At 44.5% G+C, this 23,264-nt stretch overlaps 1 protein-coding gene across 1 annotated transcript in view; it reads right to left on the minus strand.

Moving 5' to 3' along the window:
- The window catches only part of LOC310800114 (CUB and sushi domain-containing protein 3-like), a gene marked incomplete at both ends in the record, with an annotated part of 662,783 nt that overhangs the window by 254,083 nt on the left and 385,436 nt on the right, over window positions 1–23,264 (minus strand). Inside the window, 6 exons of the mRNA XM_083662685.1 lie at window positions 10,121–10,315; window positions 11,199–11,386; window positions 12,619–12,757; window positions 13,992–14,183; window positions 16,619–16,821; window positions 18,954–19,080. Of these exons, the coding sequence (XP_083518811.1) occupies window positions 10,121–10,315; window positions 11,199–11,386; window positions 12,619–12,757; window positions 13,992–14,183; window positions 16,619–16,821; window positions 18,954–19,080 (1,044 nt within the window). The remainder of the gene's footprint in view (window positions 1–10,120; window positions 10,316–11,198; window positions 11,387–12,618; window positions 12,758–13,991; window positions 14,184–16,618; window positions 16,822–18,953; window positions 19,081–23,264) is intronic.

Raw genomic sequence — 23,264 nt, forward strand, 5'->3', positions numbered from 1 at the left:
CGGTAGTTAAGGAAGTTGAGTGTATGTGCTGTGAGGAGGGGGCACACTGTGCTGTAGCAGGTGAGTGCAGCAGTAGTTAAAGGAACACTCCGCCGATTTTTAATGGTGAATTATTTTGCACATAATCTCACACATATCCGAAAAATGTTAACAGTTTTGCAGGCATTCATTTAGTTTGACAGTTATTGAGAGTTGATTTCAATTAAGTTGTGGACCAGTGATGTAATTTATGCATGAATGGCATCACTGGTCCACAGCTTAACTCAAGCCATCTCTCAATAACTGTCAAACTAAATGAATGTCTGCAAAACTGTTGACATTTTTCGGATGTGTGTGAGATTATGTGCAAAATAATTCACCATTGAAAATCGGTGGGGTGTTTCTTTAAGGAAATGGAGTGTATGTGCTGGGAGGAGGGGGCACACTGTGCTGTAGCAGGTGAGTGCAGCTGTAGTTAAGGAAGTTGAGTGTATGTGCTGGGAGGAGGGGGCACACTGTGCTGTAGCAGGTGAGTGCAGCTGTAGTTAAGGAAGTTGAGTGTATGTGTTGTGAGGAGGGGGCACACTGTGTTATAGATAGATTAGATAGCTCCAGGACCACTGCGACACTCAGTGGTCATCAGTGATGTCATAAGAGCAAATGTGACCACACAGTGGGCGAGCTGCAGAGCGGGCGAAGGCCACGCAGCGGCTGAGCTAGCAAGCCAGCGCCACGAGCGAGCCTAGGAATCAAGCGCGTGTAGCACGCGAGATGCCTAGTAATATAAATGCCAGAAAGAAAGCAGAGTTTATTGTTCACACCTGTACATTTGACTACTTGAATAATTGATACATACAGAATTGTGACATCATTCTGAGATAATGCATGTGGTTCAGGACAATTCAAGATGTTGATTTTGTCGCAGGAAATGTTAATATCCAGTCCAAGTAATAAACAGAATGCTCTATCATTAAAGAAATACATGTGTTGCAGTGTTGTATTTTTGAACTGATTGGATTGGAAGGCTATTATATTGACCCAGCGCTGCAGTTGGACAGGCATGGGGACTAATGAACAGGCATGGGGACTAATGAACAGGCATGGGGACTAATTAGCAGGCATGGGGACTAATGAACAGGCATGGGGACTAATGAACAGGCATGGGGACTAATGAACAGGCATGGGGACTAATGGACAGGCATGGGGACTAATGAACAGGCATGGTGGGGACTAATGGACAGGCATGGGGACTAATGAACAGGCATGGGGACTAATGAACAGGCATGGGGACTAATGAACAGGCATGGGGACTAATGGACAGGCATGGGGACTAATGAACAGGCATGGGGACTAATGAACAGGCATGGGGACTAATGGACAGGCATGCGGACTAATGGACAGGCATGGGGACTAATGGACAGGCATGGGGACTAATGGACAGGCATGGGGACTAATGGGGCTCACCGCACATAGAAGGATCAATATTTGAGATTCAATTCTCTTCCAATGTAGATTCAAGATTCAAGATTCAAGATTTTTATTGTCACTCCGTAGTACAAGTATCACGTGTGAAATTCTTGTGCTGTGAACCCCCATTTACAACATAGTACAAATATAACAGGGCATATGAGTGCAAAAACAACAAGAGACACAATAAGCAATAAGGCAGTAGAGTGATAAGACAAGTCAGAGACAGTGGCATATTCACTGCACATAGGTGCACATGTCATGTGTATACTTTGGACGTACTTAAACATTTTAAATTCGACGTACAGGTGCAAATAGCATATACCTAATTAAACATACAATTAAACATTAGACATACATAATGGTAGCATCTACAGTGCGGTACAGTACAGCTACTACACTATTTGTGTATGTTAAGGAGTCTCGTGGCCTGCGGGAAGAAACTGTCCCTCAAGCGATTTGTGCATGCTTTTGGGACCCTGTATCTCCTCCCTGAGGGTAACAGGGAGAACAGGCTGTTGTGGGGATGGTTTGTGTCTTTGATGATCTTCAGGGACCTCCTGAGGCACCGCTGGTTATATAGTTCCTGCAGTTCTGGCAGCTCACATCCTGTTACGTGCTGGGCTGCGCGTCTCCCTCTTCGTAGCGCCCTGCGGTCCATGGTGGTACAGTTCCCGTACCAGGTGGTGAAGCAGCCAGTCAGCAGGCTTTCAATGGTGCCTCTGTAGAAGTCCCTAAGGATTTCTGGCCTTAGCCCAAATTTCTTTAGGCGCCTGAGTCCGTGTAGTCGCTGTTGGGCCTTTTTGACAACAGATAGGTGGACAGATATTGGATTCAATGGAACACAGTCCAACAGGACAAACCAAACCATGACCAAAGGGTTACAATGGTACATACCTATTGATATTTCATACCTATATGCAATGTTCAGCATGTCCAGGTATTACAAGGTGGTTGCTCTTGTGCACACAAACATGACATGAGGCTTTTAACAGCAAAAACAGAAATTAGAATTCTTTTTTACGAACCTGACATTCTAACCAATAATTCCATGTTTTGCTTGTTTAGGGTAGACTGCTAAGCTAAGTACATTAAAGTAATGTTAAATAACCTGAAGAGTGCTGGGGCAGCTGTAGCCGCTACTTGATTTAGCCTTGAGATGATCAGGTCACCAGTTCAAATGTAATCTTGGAGTGAGAGTTGCTGATATGCCCCTTAGCAAAGCACAGACGGAGTATAAAAAAATTAGGTTGTTATCTTGAGACTCTTCATAGCTTCAGTTGCTTTTCTCCTTGACACTGTGATCACAAAGATAGCCAACAGCTCTGTGAAAAGCCTGTGCCGGGGAGCTTGCTGTGAAGTAGAGGTCTGCACGGGCCTGGAGATGAAGCTCGAGCCCGCGTGACGTACAGGCCAGGCCCCACCCCAAACTAAGCCCCCGTTCACAACATACGCCGAAGCAACGCTAAGCTCAACCTACGCTGAACCCACAACTTTCATTAAGGCGTCCTTGTTATGTTAACAGGCGAGGCCGTTTCACAGTCACACCACCCGCTCGCGTGTCACGCTGAAGCCACGCTCACGGCTGGCTCAAGCGATCATTCAGGATTCAATCCTATTTTCCAAGCGTGACACGTGAAGCTTGAAGCTGCCAGCAGGCATTAAGTCAATGGGAAGTTGTGGGCGGGTTCATGGCACGCCGAGGAGGCGCTGAGAGGAAAAGAGAAGGTGTGAACACGGGCTAAAGCCTGGCTGCAATGCAACCTTTGAAGCCCAAACCCATCCCGAAACACAAAATCAAAACGTACCTATTTAAGTCATTTTTCGTCATTCTATTTTCTCTTCAGAAAGAGAAATAAAAAAATCCACATCAGAATCCACAAATGAAAAATGGGCATTAATAAAGAGTATTTTTCATTTTGCTGGTCAGATACGGCAGATATTTGTACTTATACTTGTACTTCAACATTTATAAAGGACTTGATTTCGCCTTCATCATTTGTCCAACAGAAAATTAAGTAGTAAAACACAAATGAAAAAAGCTCATGCTCCTGCTACTGCATGTGTCTTTCAGCACCTTTCAGTTTGCCCAGAGCTTCAGGAGAAAGTGAGGAGCAGAATCTTGGAGCTTTTCTCCATGTATGAAAAAACACACAGACGAGCCTGACCTCTGACCTCTGACCCCGCCTCCGGGCCCCTTCAGGTTACAGACCTCTACTGTGAATGCCAACAAACAAACAGTACACATGAGCACATCTTGGGCATTATGCTCTTTGCACTGGACCATATATTTGCAAATCTATAAACTGCCAACATCATCCTGTTGGCTTACTAAAGCATTGCACCATTATTAAAAATCAGTATTCTTGTTAACTTGGCCATGTATTAAGTACATACTTTCATAAATCTTTTATTTCTCGGTTTCCTAGTAGACAACAATGCACATTGAACTCTGTATTATGGACAGAGTTCATTCAGAGGACAGCAACAGCTTGCAGTAAAGGAGAGGATGGTTACTCCATACATACAAGTACAACGCGTACAACTACAGCAAGTGAAAAATAAAAATCCCCGCTCAAGAACCCCCCAACATACTGTATAAATATTGCAATTTCACTCCTGAAAACCAAGCATCTTTTCATTCTAAGATACATCCTAGGATGCACTGGGACACCTCCACAGACACCTCTGCACAATCCTAGTTCATGCACTGCATTTGCATGTATTATTCCCCTTGAACAGGGACATTATTCATATTTAATTGATTTATTTAATTGGTTATGTGACCAGTTGTGCCACATCTTTGATATATACACTATAGTTATAAAGGGTTCTTGACAACATGGATTTGTACCTTTTCAGACCATGCTTATGCAAAGTTGTTTTCCCCTCGACAATATGGGTGAATATGAATATGAATATGGGTTAATACAGATCATGAAAAGATGGTCCCACAAGGCCAGTGCCTCTAAATGTTTTTGACATCCTGTTTAGTGAACAGATGTTCCACGTGGTAAAGAGTCTCCTGCTGAACTACTGCCTGAAGAGAGTGAGCGTCATATCTCACCTTCACGTGGTAAAGAGTCTCCTGCTGAACTACTGCATGAAGAGAGTGAGCGTCATATCTCACCTTCACGTGGTAAAGAGTCTCCTGCTGAACTACTGCCTGAAGAGAGTGAGCGTCATATCTCTCCTTCACATGGTAAAGAGTCTCCTGCTGAACTACTGTCTGAAGAGAGTGAGCGTCATATCTCTCCTTCACGTGGTAAAGAGTCTCCTGCTGAACTACTGTCTGAAGAGAGTGAGCGTCATATCTCTCCTTCACGTGGTAAAGAGTCTCCTGCTGAACTACTGCCTGAAGAGAGTGAGCGTCATATCTCTCCTTCACGTGGTAAAGAGTCTCCTGCTGAACTACTGTCTGAAGAGAGTGAGCGTCATATCTCACCTTCACGTGGTAAAGAGTCTCCTGCTGAACTACTGCCTGAAGAGAGTGAGCGTCATATCTCACCTTCACGTGGTAAAGAGTCTCCTGCTGAACTACTGCCTGAAGAGAGTGAGCGTCATATCTCACCTTCACATGGTAAAGAGTCTCCTGCTGAACTACTGTCTGAAGAGAGTGAGCGTCATATCTCTCCTTCACGTGGTAAAGAGTCTCCTGCTGAACTACTGTCTGAAGAGAGTGAGCGTCATATCTCACCTTCACGTGGTAAAGAGTCTCCTGCTGAACTACTGCCTGAAGAGAGTGAGCGTCATATCTCTCCTTCACGTGGTAAAGAGTCTCCTGCTGAACTACTGTCTGAAGAGAGTGAGCGTCATATCTCACCTTCACGTGGTAAAGAGTCTCCTGCTGAACTACTGCCTGAAGAGAGTGAGCGTCATATCTCACCTTCACATGGTAAAGAGTCTCCTGCTGAACTACTGTCTGAAGAGAGTGAGCGTCATATCTCACCTTCACGTGGTAAAGAGTCTCCTCCTGAACTACTGCCTGAACAGAGCGAGCGTCATATCTCTCCTTCACGTGGTAAAGAGTCTCCTGCTGAACTACTGTCTGAAGAGAGTGAGCGTCATATCTCACCTTCACGTGGTAAAGAGTCTCCTGCTGAACTACTGCCTGAAGAGAGTGAGCGTCATATCTCACCTTCACGTGGTAAAGAGTCTCCTGCTGAACTACTGCCTGAAGAGAGTGAGCGTCATATCTCACCTTCACGTGGTAAAGAGTCTCCTGCTGAACTACTGTCTGAAGAGAGTGAGCGTCATATCTCACCTTCACGTGGTAAAGAGTCTCCTGCTGAACTACTGCCTGAACAGAGCGAGCGTCATATCTCTCCTTCACGTGGTAAAGAGTCTCCTGCTGAACTACTGTCTGAAGAGAGCGAGCGTCATATCTCACCTTCACGTGGTAAAGAGTCTCCTGCTGAACTACTGTCTGAAGAGAGTGAGCGTCATATCTCACCTTCACGTGGTAAAGAGTCTCCTGCTGAACTACTGTCTGAAGAGAGTGAGCGTCATATCTCACCTTCACGTGGTAAAGAGTCTCCTGCTGAACTACTGTCTGAAGAGAGTGAGCGTCATATCTCTCCTTCACGTGGTAAAGAGTCTCCTGCTGAACTACTGCCTGAAGAGAGTGAGCGTCATATCTCACCTTCACATGGTAAAGAGTCTCCTGCTGAACTACTGCCTGAAGAGAGTGAGCGTCATATCTCACCTTCACATGGTAAAGAGTCTCCTGCTGAACTACTGCCTGAAGAGAGCGAGCGTCATATCTCTCCTTCACGTGGTAAAGAGTCTCCTGCTGAACTACTGCCTGAAGAGAGTGAGCGTCATATCTCACCTTCACATGGTAAAGAGTCTCCTGCTGAACTACTGCCTGAACAGAGCGAGCGTCATATCTTTCCTTCACGTGGTAAAGAGTCTCCTGCTGAACTACTGTCTGAAGAGAGTGAGCGTCATATCTCACCTTCACGTGGTAAAGAGTCTCCTGCTGAACTACTGCCTGAAGAGAGTGAGCGTCATATCTCACCTTCACGTGGTAAAGAGTCTCCTGCTGAACTACTGTCTGAAGAGAGTGAGCGTCATATCTCACCTTCACGTGGTAAAGACTCTCCTGCTGAACTACTGCCTGAAGAGAGTGAGCGTCATATCTCACCTTCACGTGGTAAAGAGTCTCCTGCTGAACTACTGCCTGAAGAGAGTGAGCGTCATATCTCACCTTCACGTGGTAAAGAGTCTCCTGCTGAACTACTGTCTGAAGAGAGCGAGCGTCATATCTCACCTTCACGTGGTAAAGAGTCTCCTGCTGAACTACTGCCTGAAGAGAGTGAGCGTCATATCTCTCCTTCACGTGGTAGAGTCTCCTGCTGAACTACTGTCTGAAGAGCGTGAGCGTCATATCTCACCTTCACGTGGTAAAGAGTCTCCTGCTGAACTACTGCCTGAAGAGAGTGAGCGTCATATCTCTCCTTCACGTGGTAAAGACTCTCCTGCTGAACTACTGTCTGAAGAGAGTGAGCGTCATATCTCTCCTTCACATGGTAAAGAGTCTCCTGCTGAACTACTGTCTGAAGAGAGTGAGCGTCATATCTCACCTTCACGTGGTAAAGAGTCTCCTGCTGAACTACTGCCTGAAGAGAGTGAGCGTCATATCTCTCCTTCACGTGGTAAAGAGTCTCCTGCTGAACTACTGTCTGAAGAGCGTGAGCGTCATATCTCACCTTCACGTGGTAAAGAGTCTCCTGCTGAACTACTGCCTGAAGAGAGTGAGCGTCATATCTCTCCTTCACGTGGTAAAGAGTCTCCTGCTGAACTACTGTCTGAAGAGAGCGAGCGTCATATCTCTCCTTCACGTGGTAAAGAGTCTCCTGCTGAACTACTGTCTGAAGAGCGTGAGCGTCATATCTCACCTTCATGTGGTAAAGAGTCTCCTGCTGAACTACTGTCTGAAGAGAGTGAGCGTCATATCTCACCTTCACGTGGTAAAGAGTCTCCTGCTGAACTACTGTCTGAAGAGAGTGAGCGTCATATCTCACCTTCACGTGGTAAAGAGTCTCCTGCTGAACTACTGCCTGAAGAGAGCGAGCGTCATATCTCACCTTCACGTGGTAAAGAGTCTCCTGCTGAACTACTGCCTGAAGAGAGTGAGCGTCATATCTTACCTTCACATGGTAAAGAGTCTCCTGCTGAACTACTGTCTGAAGAGAGCGAGCGTCATATCTCACCTTCACGTGGTAAAGAGTCTCCTGCTGAACTACTGTCTGAAGAGAGTGAGCGTCATATCTCTCCTTCACGTGGTAAAGAGTCTCCTGCTGAACTACTGCCTGAAGAGAGCGAGCGTCATATCTCACCTTCACGTGGTAAAGAGTCTCCTGCTGAACTACTGCCTGAAGAGAGTGAGCGGCATATCTCACCTTCACATGGTAAAGAGTCTCCTGCTGAACTACTGTCTGAAGAGAGTGAGCATCATATCTCACCTTCACATGGTAAAGAGTCTCCTGCTGAACTACTGTCTGAAGAGAGTGAGCATCATATCTCACCTTCACATGGTAAAGAGTCTCCTGCTGAACTACTGTCTGAAGAGAGTGAGCGTCATATCTCTCCTTCACGTGGTAAAGAGTCTCCTGCTGAACTACTGTCTGAAGAGAGTGAGCGTCATATCTCACCTTCACGTGGTAAAGAGTCTCCTGCTGAACTACTGTCTGAAGAGAGTGAGCATCATATCTCTCCTTCACGTGGTAAAGAGTCTCCTGCTGAACTACTGTCTGAAGAGAGCGAGCGTCATATCTCTCCTTCATGTGGTAAAGAGTCTCCTGCTGAACTACTGTCTGAAGAGAGTGAGCATCATATCTCACCTTCACATGGTAAAGAGTCTCCTGCTGAACTACTGTCTGAAGAGAGTGAGCGTCATATCTCTCCTTCACGTGGTAAAGAGTCTCCTGCTGAACTACTGTCTGAAGAGAGTGAGCGTCATATCTCTCCTTCACGTGGTAAAGAGTCTCCTGCTGAACTACTGCCTGAAGAGAGTGAGCGTCATATCTCTCCTTCACGTGGTAAAGAGTCTCCTGCTGAACTACTGTCTGAAGAGAGCGAGCGTCATATCTCTCCTTCACGTGGTAAAGAGTCTCCTGCTGAACTACTGTCTGAAGAGAGTGAGCGTCATATCTCACCTTCACGTGGTAAAGAGTCTCCTGCTGAACTACTGTCTGAAGAGAGCGAGCGTCATATCTCACCTTCACGTGGTAAAGAGTCTCCTGCTGAACTACTGCCTGAAGAGCGTGAGCGTCATATCTCACCTTCACGTGGTAAAGAGTCTCCTGCTGAACTACTGCCTGAAGAGCGTGAGCGTCATATCTCACCTTCACGTGGTAAAGAGTCTCCTGCTGAACTACTGTCTGAAGAGAGCGAGCGTCATATCTCACCTTCACGTGGTAAAGAGTCTCCTGCTGAACTACTGTCTGAAGAGAGCGAGCGTCATATCTCACCTTCACGTGGTAAAGAGTCTCCTGCTGAACTACTGTCTGAAGAGAGTGAGCGTCATATCTCTCCTTCACGTGGTAAAGAGTCTCCTGCTGAACTACTGTCTGAAGAGAGTGAGCGTCATATCTCTCCTTCACGTGGTAAAGAGTCTCCTGCTGAACTACTGTCTGAAGAGAGTGAGCATCATATCTCACCTTCACGTGGTAAAGAGTCTCCTGCTGAACTACTGCCTGAAGAGAGTGAGCGTCATATCTCACCTTCACGTGGTAAAGAGTCTCCTGCTGAACTACTGTCTGAAGAGAGTGAGCGTCATATCTCACCTTCACGTGGTAAAGAGTCTCCTGCTGAACTACTGTCTGAAGAGAGTGAGCATCATATCTCACCTTCACGTGGTAAAGAGTCTCCTGCTGAACTACTGTCTGAAGAGAGCGAGCGTCATATCTCACCTTCACGTGGTAAAGAGTCTCCTGCTGAACTACTGTCTGAAGAGAGTGAGCATCATATCTCTCCTTCACGTGGTAAAGAGTCTCCTGCTGAACTATACTGTCTGAAGAGAGTGAGCGTCATATCTCACCTTCACGTGGTAAAGAGTCTCCTGCTGAACTACTGCCTGAAGAGAGTGAGCGTCATATCTCACCTTCACGTGGTAAAGAGTCTCCTGCTGAACTACTGTCTGAAGAGAGTGAGCGTCATATCTCACCTTCACGTGGTAAAGAGTCTCCTGCTGAACTACTGCCTGAAGAGAGTGAGCGTCATATCTCACCTTCACGTGGTAAAGAGTCTCCTGCTGAACTACTGTCTGAAGAGAGCGAGCGTCATATCTCTCCTTCACGTGGTAAAGAGTCTCCTGCTGAACTACTGTCTGAAGAGAGCGAGCGTCATATCTCTCCTTCACATGGTAAAGAGTCTCCTGCTGAACTACTGTCTGAAGAGAGCGAGCGTCATATCTCTCCTTCACGTGGTAAAGAGTCTCCTGCTGAACTACTGTCTGAAGAGAGTGAGCGTCATATCTCTCCTTCACATGGTAAAGAGTCTCCTGCTGAACTACTGCCTGAAGAGAGTGAGCATCATATCTCACCTTCACATGGTAAAGAGTCTCCTGCTGAACTACTGTCTGAAGAGAGTGAGCGTCATATCTCACCTTCACGTGGTAAAGAGTCTCCTGCTGAACTACTGTCTGAAGAGAGCGAGCGTCATATCTCACCTTGACAGCTGGGCTTGGCTCGGTCCCACTCAGGTCTCTTGCTGTTGCCCATGATACACGTCAGAGTGGAATATCCCTGCAGCACGTAGCCAGCCTCGCAGTGGAACGTCACCATAGATCCCAGCTTGTAGTCGGCGCCCATTCGAGTGCCGTTCATCACGTTCCCCGGATCAAAACACGCCTCCCGCAGTTTTGCTGCCGAAAAACAACAACAGAGCATTTAGACAATTGTCCAAAAAGACTTGTTTCTAATGAGGTGGAAATATCTAAAAAATATGTCTAGGACACAAAGGTCGCTTTGATATAACAAAGCTGTGTTCATAAAAAGTCATAGATATCAGTGTTGGTGAAAATGGTGAAAATGGATTAGGGTGAATCTGAGGGCATTCTCCCCAAGGACCTCACCAACAACCCCCCCCCACTCACAAACTCACTACCTCCTCCTAAACTCAACTTAACCCCCCCCCCATAAAACTGGAACTCATACTGTATCTAATTGAATGCCTGTCTAACTGGGACTGTAAATTCATGTGAATTCCCTGCACATTAATGCCTATTTAACTTAGCCTGTAAATTTCACGTACATTCAATGTAAACTCTTATTTAACTCCGACTGTAAATTCATGTAAATCCACTGCCTATTTAACGTCTATTTAACTCAGTCTGTAAATCTCATGTAAATCCAACGTAAATTCATATTTATCATCCACAGAACACTTCACCACTCATGTACATATTGTATATATTTACTCAATTTGATTCGATTTGATTGCACTTGCAACTTTGTGATTGTCTTTAGTTATCTTCCTACTTCTTATCCCTGTATATTGATGTGACCGCTACGCTGCATACAGACACTAAGACAAATTCCTCATATGTAACTTGCATACTGTGGCAATAAAAGTGATTCTGATTCTGATCTGGCATCCACATCAGAGGAAGCAGCTGTGTGGCATACATCAAAAAGCCTATTCGCTAATTCAACTAAATCCCACTGCTGCAACATGAGAAAAGTAAACTCTTTATTTGCCAACATGCATAATGATATTCTATGCAAATGCATAGAGAATCCCAGTACCTTTGTATTCCATATGGAAGCCGGCGTAGCTCACAGAGCCGTCGCTACGGAACGCCAAGTACATGAAGTTGGAAGTGCTCTCAATCTTGTCGGGAAGTTTGCTGTCTTGAAAACTGCCAATCAGATGTGTGTTGCTGTCTGGCCCATCGTAGATATACAAGAAATCATAGTTGGGCTCAATGCTGAAGCTGTGACAAGTGCAAACAAGCAGACAAACGAGAAGTCAAACAGTGATTAGTTTTGCCAAGTCTTAAGCACCAGATTGTACAGATTGTGTGAGTAGATTTAGACTGCATTATGGGTTTTAAATTGTGCGTGTGCACCGCGGTGCTAGGAGTGATTCATGCCCAGCCGATTTGCTTTGCAATCTCCAGACAAAGAGATAGAAAAAAAGATATCTCCCCCAAGAGGTGAGAAAGAGACTAAATTGTTGTGACACTGCAGTGGCACAAAATCTTCCCAGGCGGCAGCGGCAATGCAGTGTGAAAAGATCGTTTCATATTGTTGCGCTGCATATCAAATCACATGCCGCAGTGAGAGGAGCGTTTGTTTTCAAAATAATGAGCTTGGTTTATGACAAAAATGTAAATCGCTTGGAAATAATTGCATTTGAGTTGGATCAAGGCAACTCCAATTTAGAATCATAACTCCAATTTTATTTTGCATTTCTAAGGGAGAAAGTAGGATTTCGCTAACTCGATTAGATGTTTGTTTTGAAGGACAAAGTCTGAAAAGAAACACGCTCATGTCCTTCACCTCCAGAAGAGGGAGAGCGCGTTCACCTTGGTTCCTGCACCCCTTCATGAAATGACTATGGAATTAATATTCATCAAGTCATTCCGTCAAAGAGAGGGGGCCGGGGCACGGTGGTACAGTGGTAAGCGCTGTCGCCTCACAGCTAGAAGGTCCTGGGTTCGATTCCCAACTGGGACGCTGTGAGCGCCGAAGGAGTCCGTGCCCGTCCGCATGTCCTCACGTGCCCACCGCCTGGGTGGGGTCGTCAAAAGGGCCTTTCTGTGTGGAGTTTGCATGTTCTCCCCGTGCCTCCCGGGGGTTTCCTTCATATAGGAACCCCTTCACCAAAACATGCAATATCCTGGTTGCTGATGTGGTGCCTCCTCTGGTTGTTAAGGGCGCCTGTTCAGAGGGAGGGGAACTGGTTGGAATAGCGTGATCCTCCCACGTGCTATGTCCTACCAGTGAAGCTTCCCCTGTCAGGTGAAAAGAAGCGGCTGCCTAACTGCCCATGTCTCAGAGGAAGCATGGAGCCAGTTTCAGCTCTCCACAGATTGGCAGAGGGTGGAGCAGCAACCAGGATAAATACATTAAAATTAGCACTAATGGGGGATAAAAATGGGATAAAAAATCAGGAAAAAATATATATAGAAAAAAAAAGAGAGAATCCCCATGAACACATTACCTGATGAAAGCCAAGGAAATGACATAGTCTGAGTGGACAGCAATCAGCCAGTCACAGTCTTTGCTGTGCGGGTAGGGGTGTGGGTAGTTGGGAGACAGGATGAATCCTGAAGATCCTGTCACATTCCCGCCACACGGAGCTTGAGAGAGAAAGACGGGAAATATGAAAGAGACGGACATTTAGAAGTAATTGTACACAGTAATTACCGAGATTCTAAAGTATATTCTTTATGTGCTTGGGCTGTTGCCAGCTCCTGTGGTCAAACTGGATTCTGTCCTGAATTCTTGTGCAGGCAAGGACTGAGCACTTGAAGATCTTTGAGGCTTGAATGTCTGACTCTAGCCGGCTAACTCTGTTTACATTTTAAAAACTGTGACAGTTCACACAACCTTAAGACGACATGCATATATTATAGATCAAACTCTTTTGAGACATTAACGTTTGTTTGGCACAACTCATACTATTAACTGCCACGGGGTTCCGCATTTCTGGGTGGCAAGTGACGTCACGCTGATTCGTCCTATATATATATCTATATATATATAGATATATATATAATATATATATATAATAATCACATCAAGTTGTCAAATGTACAATTATGTCATTTCATTACGCTGAGTCATGTGATCCTGCAGTTGGCCAGCACTCAAGAACGTCTAAAGCAGGTTTCTTGGGAACTACTTAGGGTGATTATTTCTAATTATATTGTTAGGTAATTAGTAGTTAAGCTGCACTGAGACAATGTGTTGTGTGACCTCGGGGTGCTCAGCCCTCCACTGTCCACACAAGTGGATTTGGTCAAGTCAGAGTTGGCAACGACTCTGACATCTGAAGTGCTCTGTTTACCCCACACATACATAAGACATCCATGAGAATCATGGTGTCTGCTGCAGCCAGTTAATAGAGAAACTCTCTGCCTGCCTCTCTCTTCCGCTCGCCATCTCTCTCTCTCTCTCTGTCACTCTCATCTCCAATATCTCCCTCCTCTTCTCCCTATCTCTCTCTCTGTCACTCATCCCCAATATCTCCCTCTCTCTCTCTCTCTCTCTCTCTGTCACTCTCATCCCAAATATCTCCCTCCCTCTCTATCTATCTCTCTCTGTCACTCTCATCCCCAATATCTCCCTCCCTCTCTCTCTCTCTCTCTCTGTCACTCTCATCCCCAATATCTCCCTCCTCTTCTCTCTCTCTCTCTCTCTGTCACTCTCATCTCCAATATCTCCCTCCCTCTCTCTCTCTCTATCTCTCTCTCTCTCTCTCTGTCACTCTCATCCCCAATATCTCCCTCCCTCTCTCTCTCTCTCTCTGTCACTCTCATCCCCCATATCTCCCTCCTTCTCTCTCCCTATCTCTCTCTCTCTCTCTCTCACCGATGCAGCTTGGTGGGCTGGGTTGCCAGTAGTATCTATTTTCCACTTGGATGCAGGTGATGCTGCTCTCCCCCTGCAGTTCATAACCTGCATCACAGGAGAAGGTGACTGAATCAGCCGGCTCCCGCCCCTCCCCCACGCGACTGCCATTCATGGGGATGCCAGGATCTCTGCAGGCTGTCGCAAGCGAACCTGAAGGGCGGACGCACGCACGCACACACACACACACACACACACACACACACACACACACACACACACACACACACACACACACACACACACACACAGAATTTCATATCGTGCAGTAGACAGCTGTCAGGCTGGAGCTGGAGCTCTAAGACAGTTATAGAAAAGAACAGATTAACTGGCTGATCTCAGCAGTTAAAATCCTGCAGTGTTTTCTAAAAGCACAGCTGCCAAGCGGCCCAGGGCAACAAGACTCTGATGGACTCTTCAACTGTTCCTCTCTCCATAGACTTTATTAACACACCTGACTCACTTGTGTATATTGATTCTTCTTCTTTTTCTTTTTTTTGCTGTTGCTGCTATTTTGCTTTTCTGTTTTCAAAGTCAAATACATCAAATACATCAAGCAAAAATGAAAAGAGAACGAATGACATCACATGACTGGAAGAAGAAAAGAAAAAAAACAATCATACAGTACATGGAATCAGGTGATTGATTACCAAATCAATGAGGACAATATATAATGGGGATAATGGATGGATAATCAATCGATAATATTGAATATCTGTGAGGATAAAAAACCACACCGACACTTAACACAACTGCTGCGTGACAAGGAAGAGGAGTCTGACTTTGTAGACCCCCTACAATTAGTGTTTAACAACAAATTAATATAAAAAATAATACTGCAAACCCTTTTAAAACAGAGTTGTACATTTACGTGCAACACCACATTAAACTACCTATATGAATAATGTATTTTAACACTATGCACCGGACTCAGGGGATGTGTTGTCATTCTTTCTTATTGACCTCTTGGATAGTGATTTTTGTTTTGCTCCTATAAAACTAGCTAGCCATAAGCTAACAAGCTCTTTAGACACACATCTCTGACTTCAACACCAGCTATGATCAGGTGCAGTCAGTCACAGATCATCTATTTGTGCGATGGATCACACTGGCTGAATAGCAAATAAAATAAATCTAGCAACATCATGAGTGGCTGAGTGGATGAGGTGTAAGACCCGTAGCTGGTGGAATGTGAGATAGCTCATCCAGTCGTGGCTAAAGATTACAGCAAATACTGAGAGATCAACATGGGCTGAATAGATATTGGAATTAAAAGCTACTATACTTCAATTTCATCACTTCCTGACTTGCAGATAATGAGAAATCCACAGTGGACCGAGCTGAGATGCTAACGAGCTAAGATGCTAATGCTGGAAGACACGCTGTTTTCTTAGGGCGTCTACCTTGCATACACTATACAGTAGTTACCAGTGGCGAACCGTGCCTATCAGAACCGGGCCTTCCTCATCACAACCCCATGCATGTCACAACCACATCATCATAAACTCCTCCCTCCTTGTCGTCCGTCTCTCGTCTCCTCGTTGGCTTGGATTCGCGATTCCCTCGACATATCCCACCCACAACTCAACTAATTGTGATTGGCTAACGCCACAACTAAATGATATTCTGATTGGTTATTCATGTCATGACTAGAGCCGGTCTTCGCGAAGGGTTGCTGTCAATCAATACCATTTGCCGGTGGAGGCTGGTCCAAATAATTAACCCCATATTTGCTGAAACAAAGTGAGTCCAAGATCTGAACAATTTAGCGACAATATTACTGTTATTTCAGTGAATAAAAACTAATAAATAACAAATACAAATAATTTATTAGGGGGAAATTATTTTCTTTTCAATTATTTTCTTCTTGGGTATTTAGTGAATACCTAGAAGGCTCTGACGGTTCGCCACTGGTAGTTATAACACCCATGTTCATTACCTGATACCTATCCTTATGCTGAAATAATCTGTGCCATATAAGGAAATAATGAGAGATTAACATGAGATCAAAAGCACAAATCGCTTGAGGGACAGTTTCTTCTCACAGGCCACGAGACTCCTTAACATATACAAATAGTGTAGTAGCCATACTGTACCGCCCTGTAGATGCTACCATTATGTATGACTAATGTTCAATAGTATGTTTAATTAGGTATACGCTATTTGCACCTAACAGAATGTTATTATGTTTAATTATGTTTAAAGTATGTTCATGCCATTTGCACTATGGGCAGTGAATACGCCACTGTCTGTGGCGTGTCTTACTGCTTTATTGCTTGTTGCCTCTTGTTTTTTATTTATTTATCTTTTATTTTTTTGCACTATGTTGTAACGGAGTCTACAGCACAAGAATTTCACACGTGATACTTGTACTACGGAGTGACAATAAAAATCTTGAATCTTGAAATAAATAAACTATCACATTCTCTTTGCATAGATAGAAACAGTGACTATACATAGACTTCTTCCACACACTCACGACATACATTTACAATTCAACATTATTTTTCCAAATCATTTTTCAAGTTACAGTACGAGCAAACACACCATCTACTTTCACCTCCTTGGAAGGAAAGAGGAAAACTCACTGGAGAAGTCGATGGTGAAGCCGGACTTGGTGATGTAGAAGTCGGTCTCGAACTGAATGGTGACGAGGTTGAGGGTGGAGTGGATCCCCTCGGGCAGCAGCGAGCCGCTCACCTCCTTCAGAGACATCTCGTTCTCCGGAGGCCCGTCCCACACCTTCAGGATGTCATGGGACGCCTCTGTGTCGAACGCCAGGAACTGGAGACTGGGAGACGGAGACAAGGGAGGCTGTCACCTCGGCTTAGTTCGGTTTGTTTGGTTCGGTTCAGTTCAAGTCGAATCAGAGTCAAGTCAAGTCAGTTTGTTACTTCCAATCAGTGGGACAGAGTTGAACTCAAGTCATTTGGCAGTTGGATTTACTCAAGTTCAGTTGAATTCATTTCACTGGGATGTGTTTACTTGTGCAATTTCTCCAAATTAAAGCAGCTACATGGAACTTGCAAACTGCCCCTGTGGACAAAAACAGTACGGTAGTTTTCCCAGAATCAAGACTGTATTTCCTGAACAGCATCCTCACGCTGTCACCAGCAGGCCGGCTTCTCCGAGCCTGGACTGAACACTGAGCCTCCTTCCACTGTCCTAACCTGCGCACAGACATTTAGATTGATAAGTCTATATTAGAAGCGGCCAATCTTCTCGCTGATGGTCTTATTTCCTGATGTAGGTACTGTGATAGAGGTATCAGTATTAAATTGAGACATGCTACTTAAGTTACTTGAAATAATATTGTAATTGCTGTATACTATTTGAACCATTCTTTGAACACATATTGATCATCTTTATCTTTATCATGGCCATGCCATGGACCATGGCATGGCACTTTAATGTTTGAGAGATCTTGCAGTCAGCTGGAACATTCTCCCTCACAGAAGCAGAGGCCTGTGCACTAAAGTGCAGCCTTCTTGCACGGAACGCTTTCTGCAACCAGAGATCAGCTCATAGCAGGATTGTGATGCTATGCAACGCCCCAATATCCAGATGTCTTCTACATATATGTATTAAGCTATTTCTGTGCCAAATTTCGTACTTTTATCACAAAATGAACAATAGCCGCACTAATAGGCCTATAATGTACACACATAATGAAATTACCAATTACCTTGTAAAAATTCATATAATTTTGATCGAGTGTTTTCATTTGGTTCTCAGGCTTACTAGCATCTATATTATGTCTGGTATTGCATGTGGGTCCAATGGGATAGGAAACGTTGACAAACCGCTGGTCGCCATTTTGAAAAATACCTGCCACGGCCACCAGGGGGCAAATTTGTGATGGCCCAATATCCAGTTTTGTCCAGAATATATTTATGTATAAACACATCTGCAAAATGTGGTGGTTGTATCACAAAATGAAGGATTGGCCTCATATGTTGAGCTACGGCTGGTGGCCATTTTGGAAAATGGTCATAGAAATGGCAATCTGCAATGCCCCAATATCCAGATGTCTTCTATATTAAGCTATTTCTGTGCCAAATTTGGCACTTTTAACACTAAATGAACAATAGCCACACTAATAGGCCTATTATGTGCACACATATAATGAAATGACCAATTATTTTATAAAAGTCCATATGATTTTGAATTACTATTTTTATTTGGTTCTCAAGCTTACTAGGATCTATATTATGTCTGGTATTGCATGTGGGTCCAATGGGATGGGAAATCTAGACAAATTGATGGTGGCCATTTTGAAAAATGTCTGCGACGGCCACCAGGGGGAAAATTTGCGATGCCCCAATATCCAGTTTTGTTCCGAATATATCTATAGACATATCTGAAAAATGTGGTGTTTTTATCACAAAATGAACGATATAGGTTAGCTATGCCACCCCACTAATATAGTAGTATAGTCATTTAATGTAAAATTAATGAAATGTTATGAATGGTTTGGACTTAGGTAAAAAAGAAAAGAAAAAAGATAATATTGTTTTTCATCCATACTACATGCATGAATAGATTTAAATATTTAATTTCAATACATCATTAAAATGTGGACAGAGGAAGTAGTTTGATGCTATTTGCGACACGTTCATCAAAAAATGAATATATACAGTAAATAAATGAAAATAGCTCGTCCAATTTCCATTTATGCTCAGCAGCTAGCTAGGATTCGTCTCGTTTGTTTTCCAGACTGAGCTATTAAGCGACTGCACAGGAGGCACAGAAGTGGGTAAATGAGCGAATATCCCACCTTATTTTGTACCGGATATCCCACCTTATTTTTTGACCAACTTTAAGAGCTGCTGAAGTACAGGCGGGTAGGCGGGAGCATTTGTAAATTGCAGGAGCCAACATGTCTGTCTTGAGAGACTAATATATCAGTGACTTGTGAGCTACCTGACGATGTTGCCAGAGTTGACCTCGATGGTCCAGGTGCATCTTAGGTTGTTGTCGTAAGGGAAGGGATACCCAGGCGAGAGGATGCGCCCTGTGGACTCACCCTTGAAACTGCCACCACACTCCGCTGCAGACACACACACATACACACAAATATACAAAACACTGATCAGTGAAAACCTGGAATCTTACACATAAATGAGCCATCCTATGTATCTTGGTATCGCTGTTTCCATTTTCTTGGCCAACGTCAGCCTGACAGCATTCATATTTGGCACGGGTACCGGCAATGTTCCCGACCAGACGGTGACAGGCCGGATATTTAAATTAGGTCATTATGGCCGAATAAATGGCCAAAAATGGCCAGTTACTGATAGCACTACCCCCAGCAGTCAGCAGGTGGCACACAATGTGTGGACACGCACACGCACGCACACACACACCACACCACACACACACTAGGGCATTCACAGACTAGTCGACTAGTAAAACCACTAGTCGACACTGTGCTTAGTACAGTAGTCAACTAGTTTTTGTTTTTTGTTTTTTTTTATCTTTAAGAAAGAACATGAGGTATTTACACGACATACATGGACTATGATATCCCATATCCCTACCAAAGCCACAGACAGACATGTGCAATCTCCCAGCATGCATAGAGGCTAATACATTTTGACAAGAAATAGCAACCAAATCAGCCTAAGTAGGCTCAGTGGTAGATATAAATAATATTTATGTTAACACAACATGCAATTCTAGAACATTTCAATATTGGACAAAATAAAACATAAAAATCAAAACACAACCCTATGTGAAACATACATGTAATCCAGGTGGCATATATATCCCTCGCAAATACAACGTGATATAGACGAGTGATGTCCGCTCCAACAAGACTTAGCTTACTTGACACGTACTTATCAATAAAAACACATTTATGCCATGACTTTACATAATGTAGGCTATATTTATGTAGCATCATTTAGCCTGTGCTGTGATGTGCAGGAGCAGCAGGTAGCCTACTAGTTATAAAACTACCTGCCCTGAATGAGCCGAGTGGGGGTGCTTCATGTTCACTATTGTGAAAGTTATGTGTTTACAACATAAAGATCATGGAATTGGATGGTATCAGGAATGTCACCGATAGTTAACGTTCTATATTGTAGGCTACAGGGAGACCATCAGCCCTGCTGAACAGATCTGTATTTGCCTGGCTGGAGGTTGAATTGTTTTATTCAGGCTATGATCTGTGATGTGCTGAGATATCCAAATTGGCATGAAGAGATGACAGCATGCAGCCACAACCCGGACTGGATCGAGTGGATCGGAGCTTTGAAAGGAAGAATGTCATTGCCTAACCGGAGTTCACCAATGACCACAGTTGTGAATAATTCTACGCCTAAAAGGCGTGGTTAAATGGTTAAGGCCGGGTTTAGCGCCGAGGGGAAAATAGGGACATGCGCTGACCACGCCCACTAATCAGCGCTGCGCCTGGCGTTAAACGCTAGTTTAAGGCCAGGGGGAAGATAGGGCCCAACGAGTCTTAATGAGCAGGAGTTTGAGTCTCTTCCTCTTTGTTTTGCTCTAACAGGTAAATGGGTCTGAAACAAGGCCTTCCTGCCTGGCTGGAGATACTTAGGGATGCAAAACTGGTTTTGTCTGTAAGTATGCAGCTCCTAATGACACCATTAATTAACTTTAAAAAGACAGAATATAGAGGCTGGGCCGGGCACTGCAGGAAGGACACTGCTACAAATGTTAATGACTGAAGGAATATCTTATCATCCAATCTATGTTGTCACTCCCCTGGTTATCATCTAGCTATCTAGATTACAGAACAAACGCCACTTAATTAATGTGAATATTACATTAGGTTATCATCTAGCTATCTAGATTACAGAACAAACGCCACTTAATTAATGTGAATATTACATTAGCTGGCCACAGCGGTATACTATCATCAGTATCATGGAAGACTCCTCGACAGGAGCCTGGAGATGAGGCCCTGGAGAAATGGCTGGAGAGCCCATTTCACATGCAACTCACAGGACTATTAATATTGACCAATCGATGATCCAGGTCTGTTGAACAGCTAATCAATACAATGATTAAGGGCAGTTTTTCTGTGATCATACCAAACATGCCGCAGTGCCAAACTGACAGCCTTTTTCTGAACAGGAAGAAACACACGTTTCATTGGAAAAAGGCAACAGGACATGTTGGCATTTAAAGTGCAATTCTGCCCACGTCCGGAATTTGTAAATCATTTTTTACCCTAATCCATCACGGCGAGACATCGGGCGCGACAGACACCGCTTCAACAACACCTTCCAGACCCGAGCGATGTGCAGGTAATAGCTTTATCATTTCTCTGTGTCTCTGTCAAAAGCATGTGCTGAATATGAAAGAGCAACCTAAACTGTACATCATGTCCATAACTCCACCTGCTAACCTCTGTTGAATAAGATGATCATTATGCAGAAAAAACACTGAGCAACGGCCTGTGAATAAAAAACGTTTCAATGACACAGAGCAGAAATGAAACAGAGCCGGGGCAAAATAACAACACAGTGAAAACCCAACAGTCTTCCAAATTGCTTCACCATAGAGGTCATTTACACCTGGCGCTAACATGCGTTTTCTCTGATCAGATTGCAATTAGATTGTATTTTATCACTTCAGCCTGGTTCCATTTACATCTGGCGTTAACATGCATTTTCTGCAATCTGATTGCAATCAGATTACAGAAATGGTTGTCCTCTCAATCCGCATAAAGTTGTTGTATCCAGATTGAGAGGACACATTGCATTTACACTTGTGTTCAATGTGTACACAATGCATCCCTGACCACCTCCGGAGGTGGTTTGGCCGATCAGATTGCAATCCTTCTTCAATGTGTTTTGGGGTGTTTACACCTGGCATTTCAAGTGATAAAACACAATCTGATTGCAATCTGATCACAGAAAACACATGTTAATGCCAGGTGTAAATGGCCTCATAGTGTTCTTCTTCAGTGGTTCTCAAAGTGGGGTCCGTGGACCCCCAGGGGGCCTTGAGGGGCTTCGTCAACAGAAAGACCAATCGTTTATTGTCACTATAATTCCATCCATAAGTAACACAATGGCAGAATGTAGGACGAGTGGTTGTAGGTTTTATACACTTTCTGTAATCAAACATCTCAAAGCAAAACGATGATCAGATGGGGGGCGGGTTGTGTCAGTTTAGGGGTCCTTGACGTGAAGACGTTTGAAAACCACTGCTCTTACTGAATGTATAAAGCTCTATATATTTATATATATATATATCTATATATATAAAGCTCTGCATCAAGAACACACATGGGGATCAATGGTTTATAAAACATCAGAGGCATTTAGATTCTCTTACAAAATGACAGAAGCCACCGTGTGTTTTCTTTCATCACAGTTCAATTAGGTGTAAATCATGGAGGACTAAATCCTTAGGATCCACTGAGCAGAGCACTGTTGACAATGTGCCTGGAGTGAATAATAACATAAGCTACCACAGAGAGAGAGAGAGAGAGAGAGAGAGAGAGAGAGAGAGAGAGAGAGACAGAGAGAGAGAGAGAGAGACAGAGAGAGAGAGAGAGACAGAGAGAGAGAGAGAGAGACAGAGAGAGAGAGAGAGAGACAGAGAGAGAGAGACAGAGAGAGAGAGAGAGAGAGAGAGACAGAGAGAGAGAGAGAGAGACAGAGAGAGAGAGAGAGAGAGAGAGAGAGAGAGAGAGAGAGACAGAGAGAGAGAGAGAGAGAGAGAGAGAGAGAGACAGAGAGAGAGAGAGAGAGAGAGAGACAGAGAGAGAGAGAGAGAGAGAGAGAGAGAGGGGGGGGGGCTGACAGAGAGAGGGGGCAGAGAGAGAGGGCGGGGGGGCTGCCAGAGAGAGTGAGAGAGAGAGAGAGAGAGAGAGAGAGGGGGGGCAGAGAGAGAGAGAGAGAGAGAGAGAGAGAGGGGGGGGGGCTGCCAGAGAGAGGGGGGCAGAGAGAGAGTGAGAGAGAGAGAGAGAGAGAGAGAGAGAGGGGGGGGGCTGCCAGAGAGAGGGGGGGCAGAGAGACAGAGAGAGAGAGACATTTGATGTTCCTTTAATGAACAGTCAACTTATCTTAAAAACACAGAGCGACCTAGCAATGCCAAAAACTAAACAAACTCAATTGCCTCGCCACCCACACCCACACACCCACCCACAGGCACTCACGCACGCACGCACACACACACCCACACACACACACACACACGCACACACACACACACACACACACACACACACACAGAGAGAGAGAGAGAGAGAGAGAG

The sequence above is a fragment of the Poromitra crassiceps genome (genome assembly GCF_964638095.1).
Source record: "Poromitra crassiceps genome assembly, chromosome: 29".
Lineage (NCBI taxonomy): Eukaryota > Metazoa > Chordata > Actinopteri > Beryciformes > Melamphaidae > Poromitra > Poromitra crassiceps.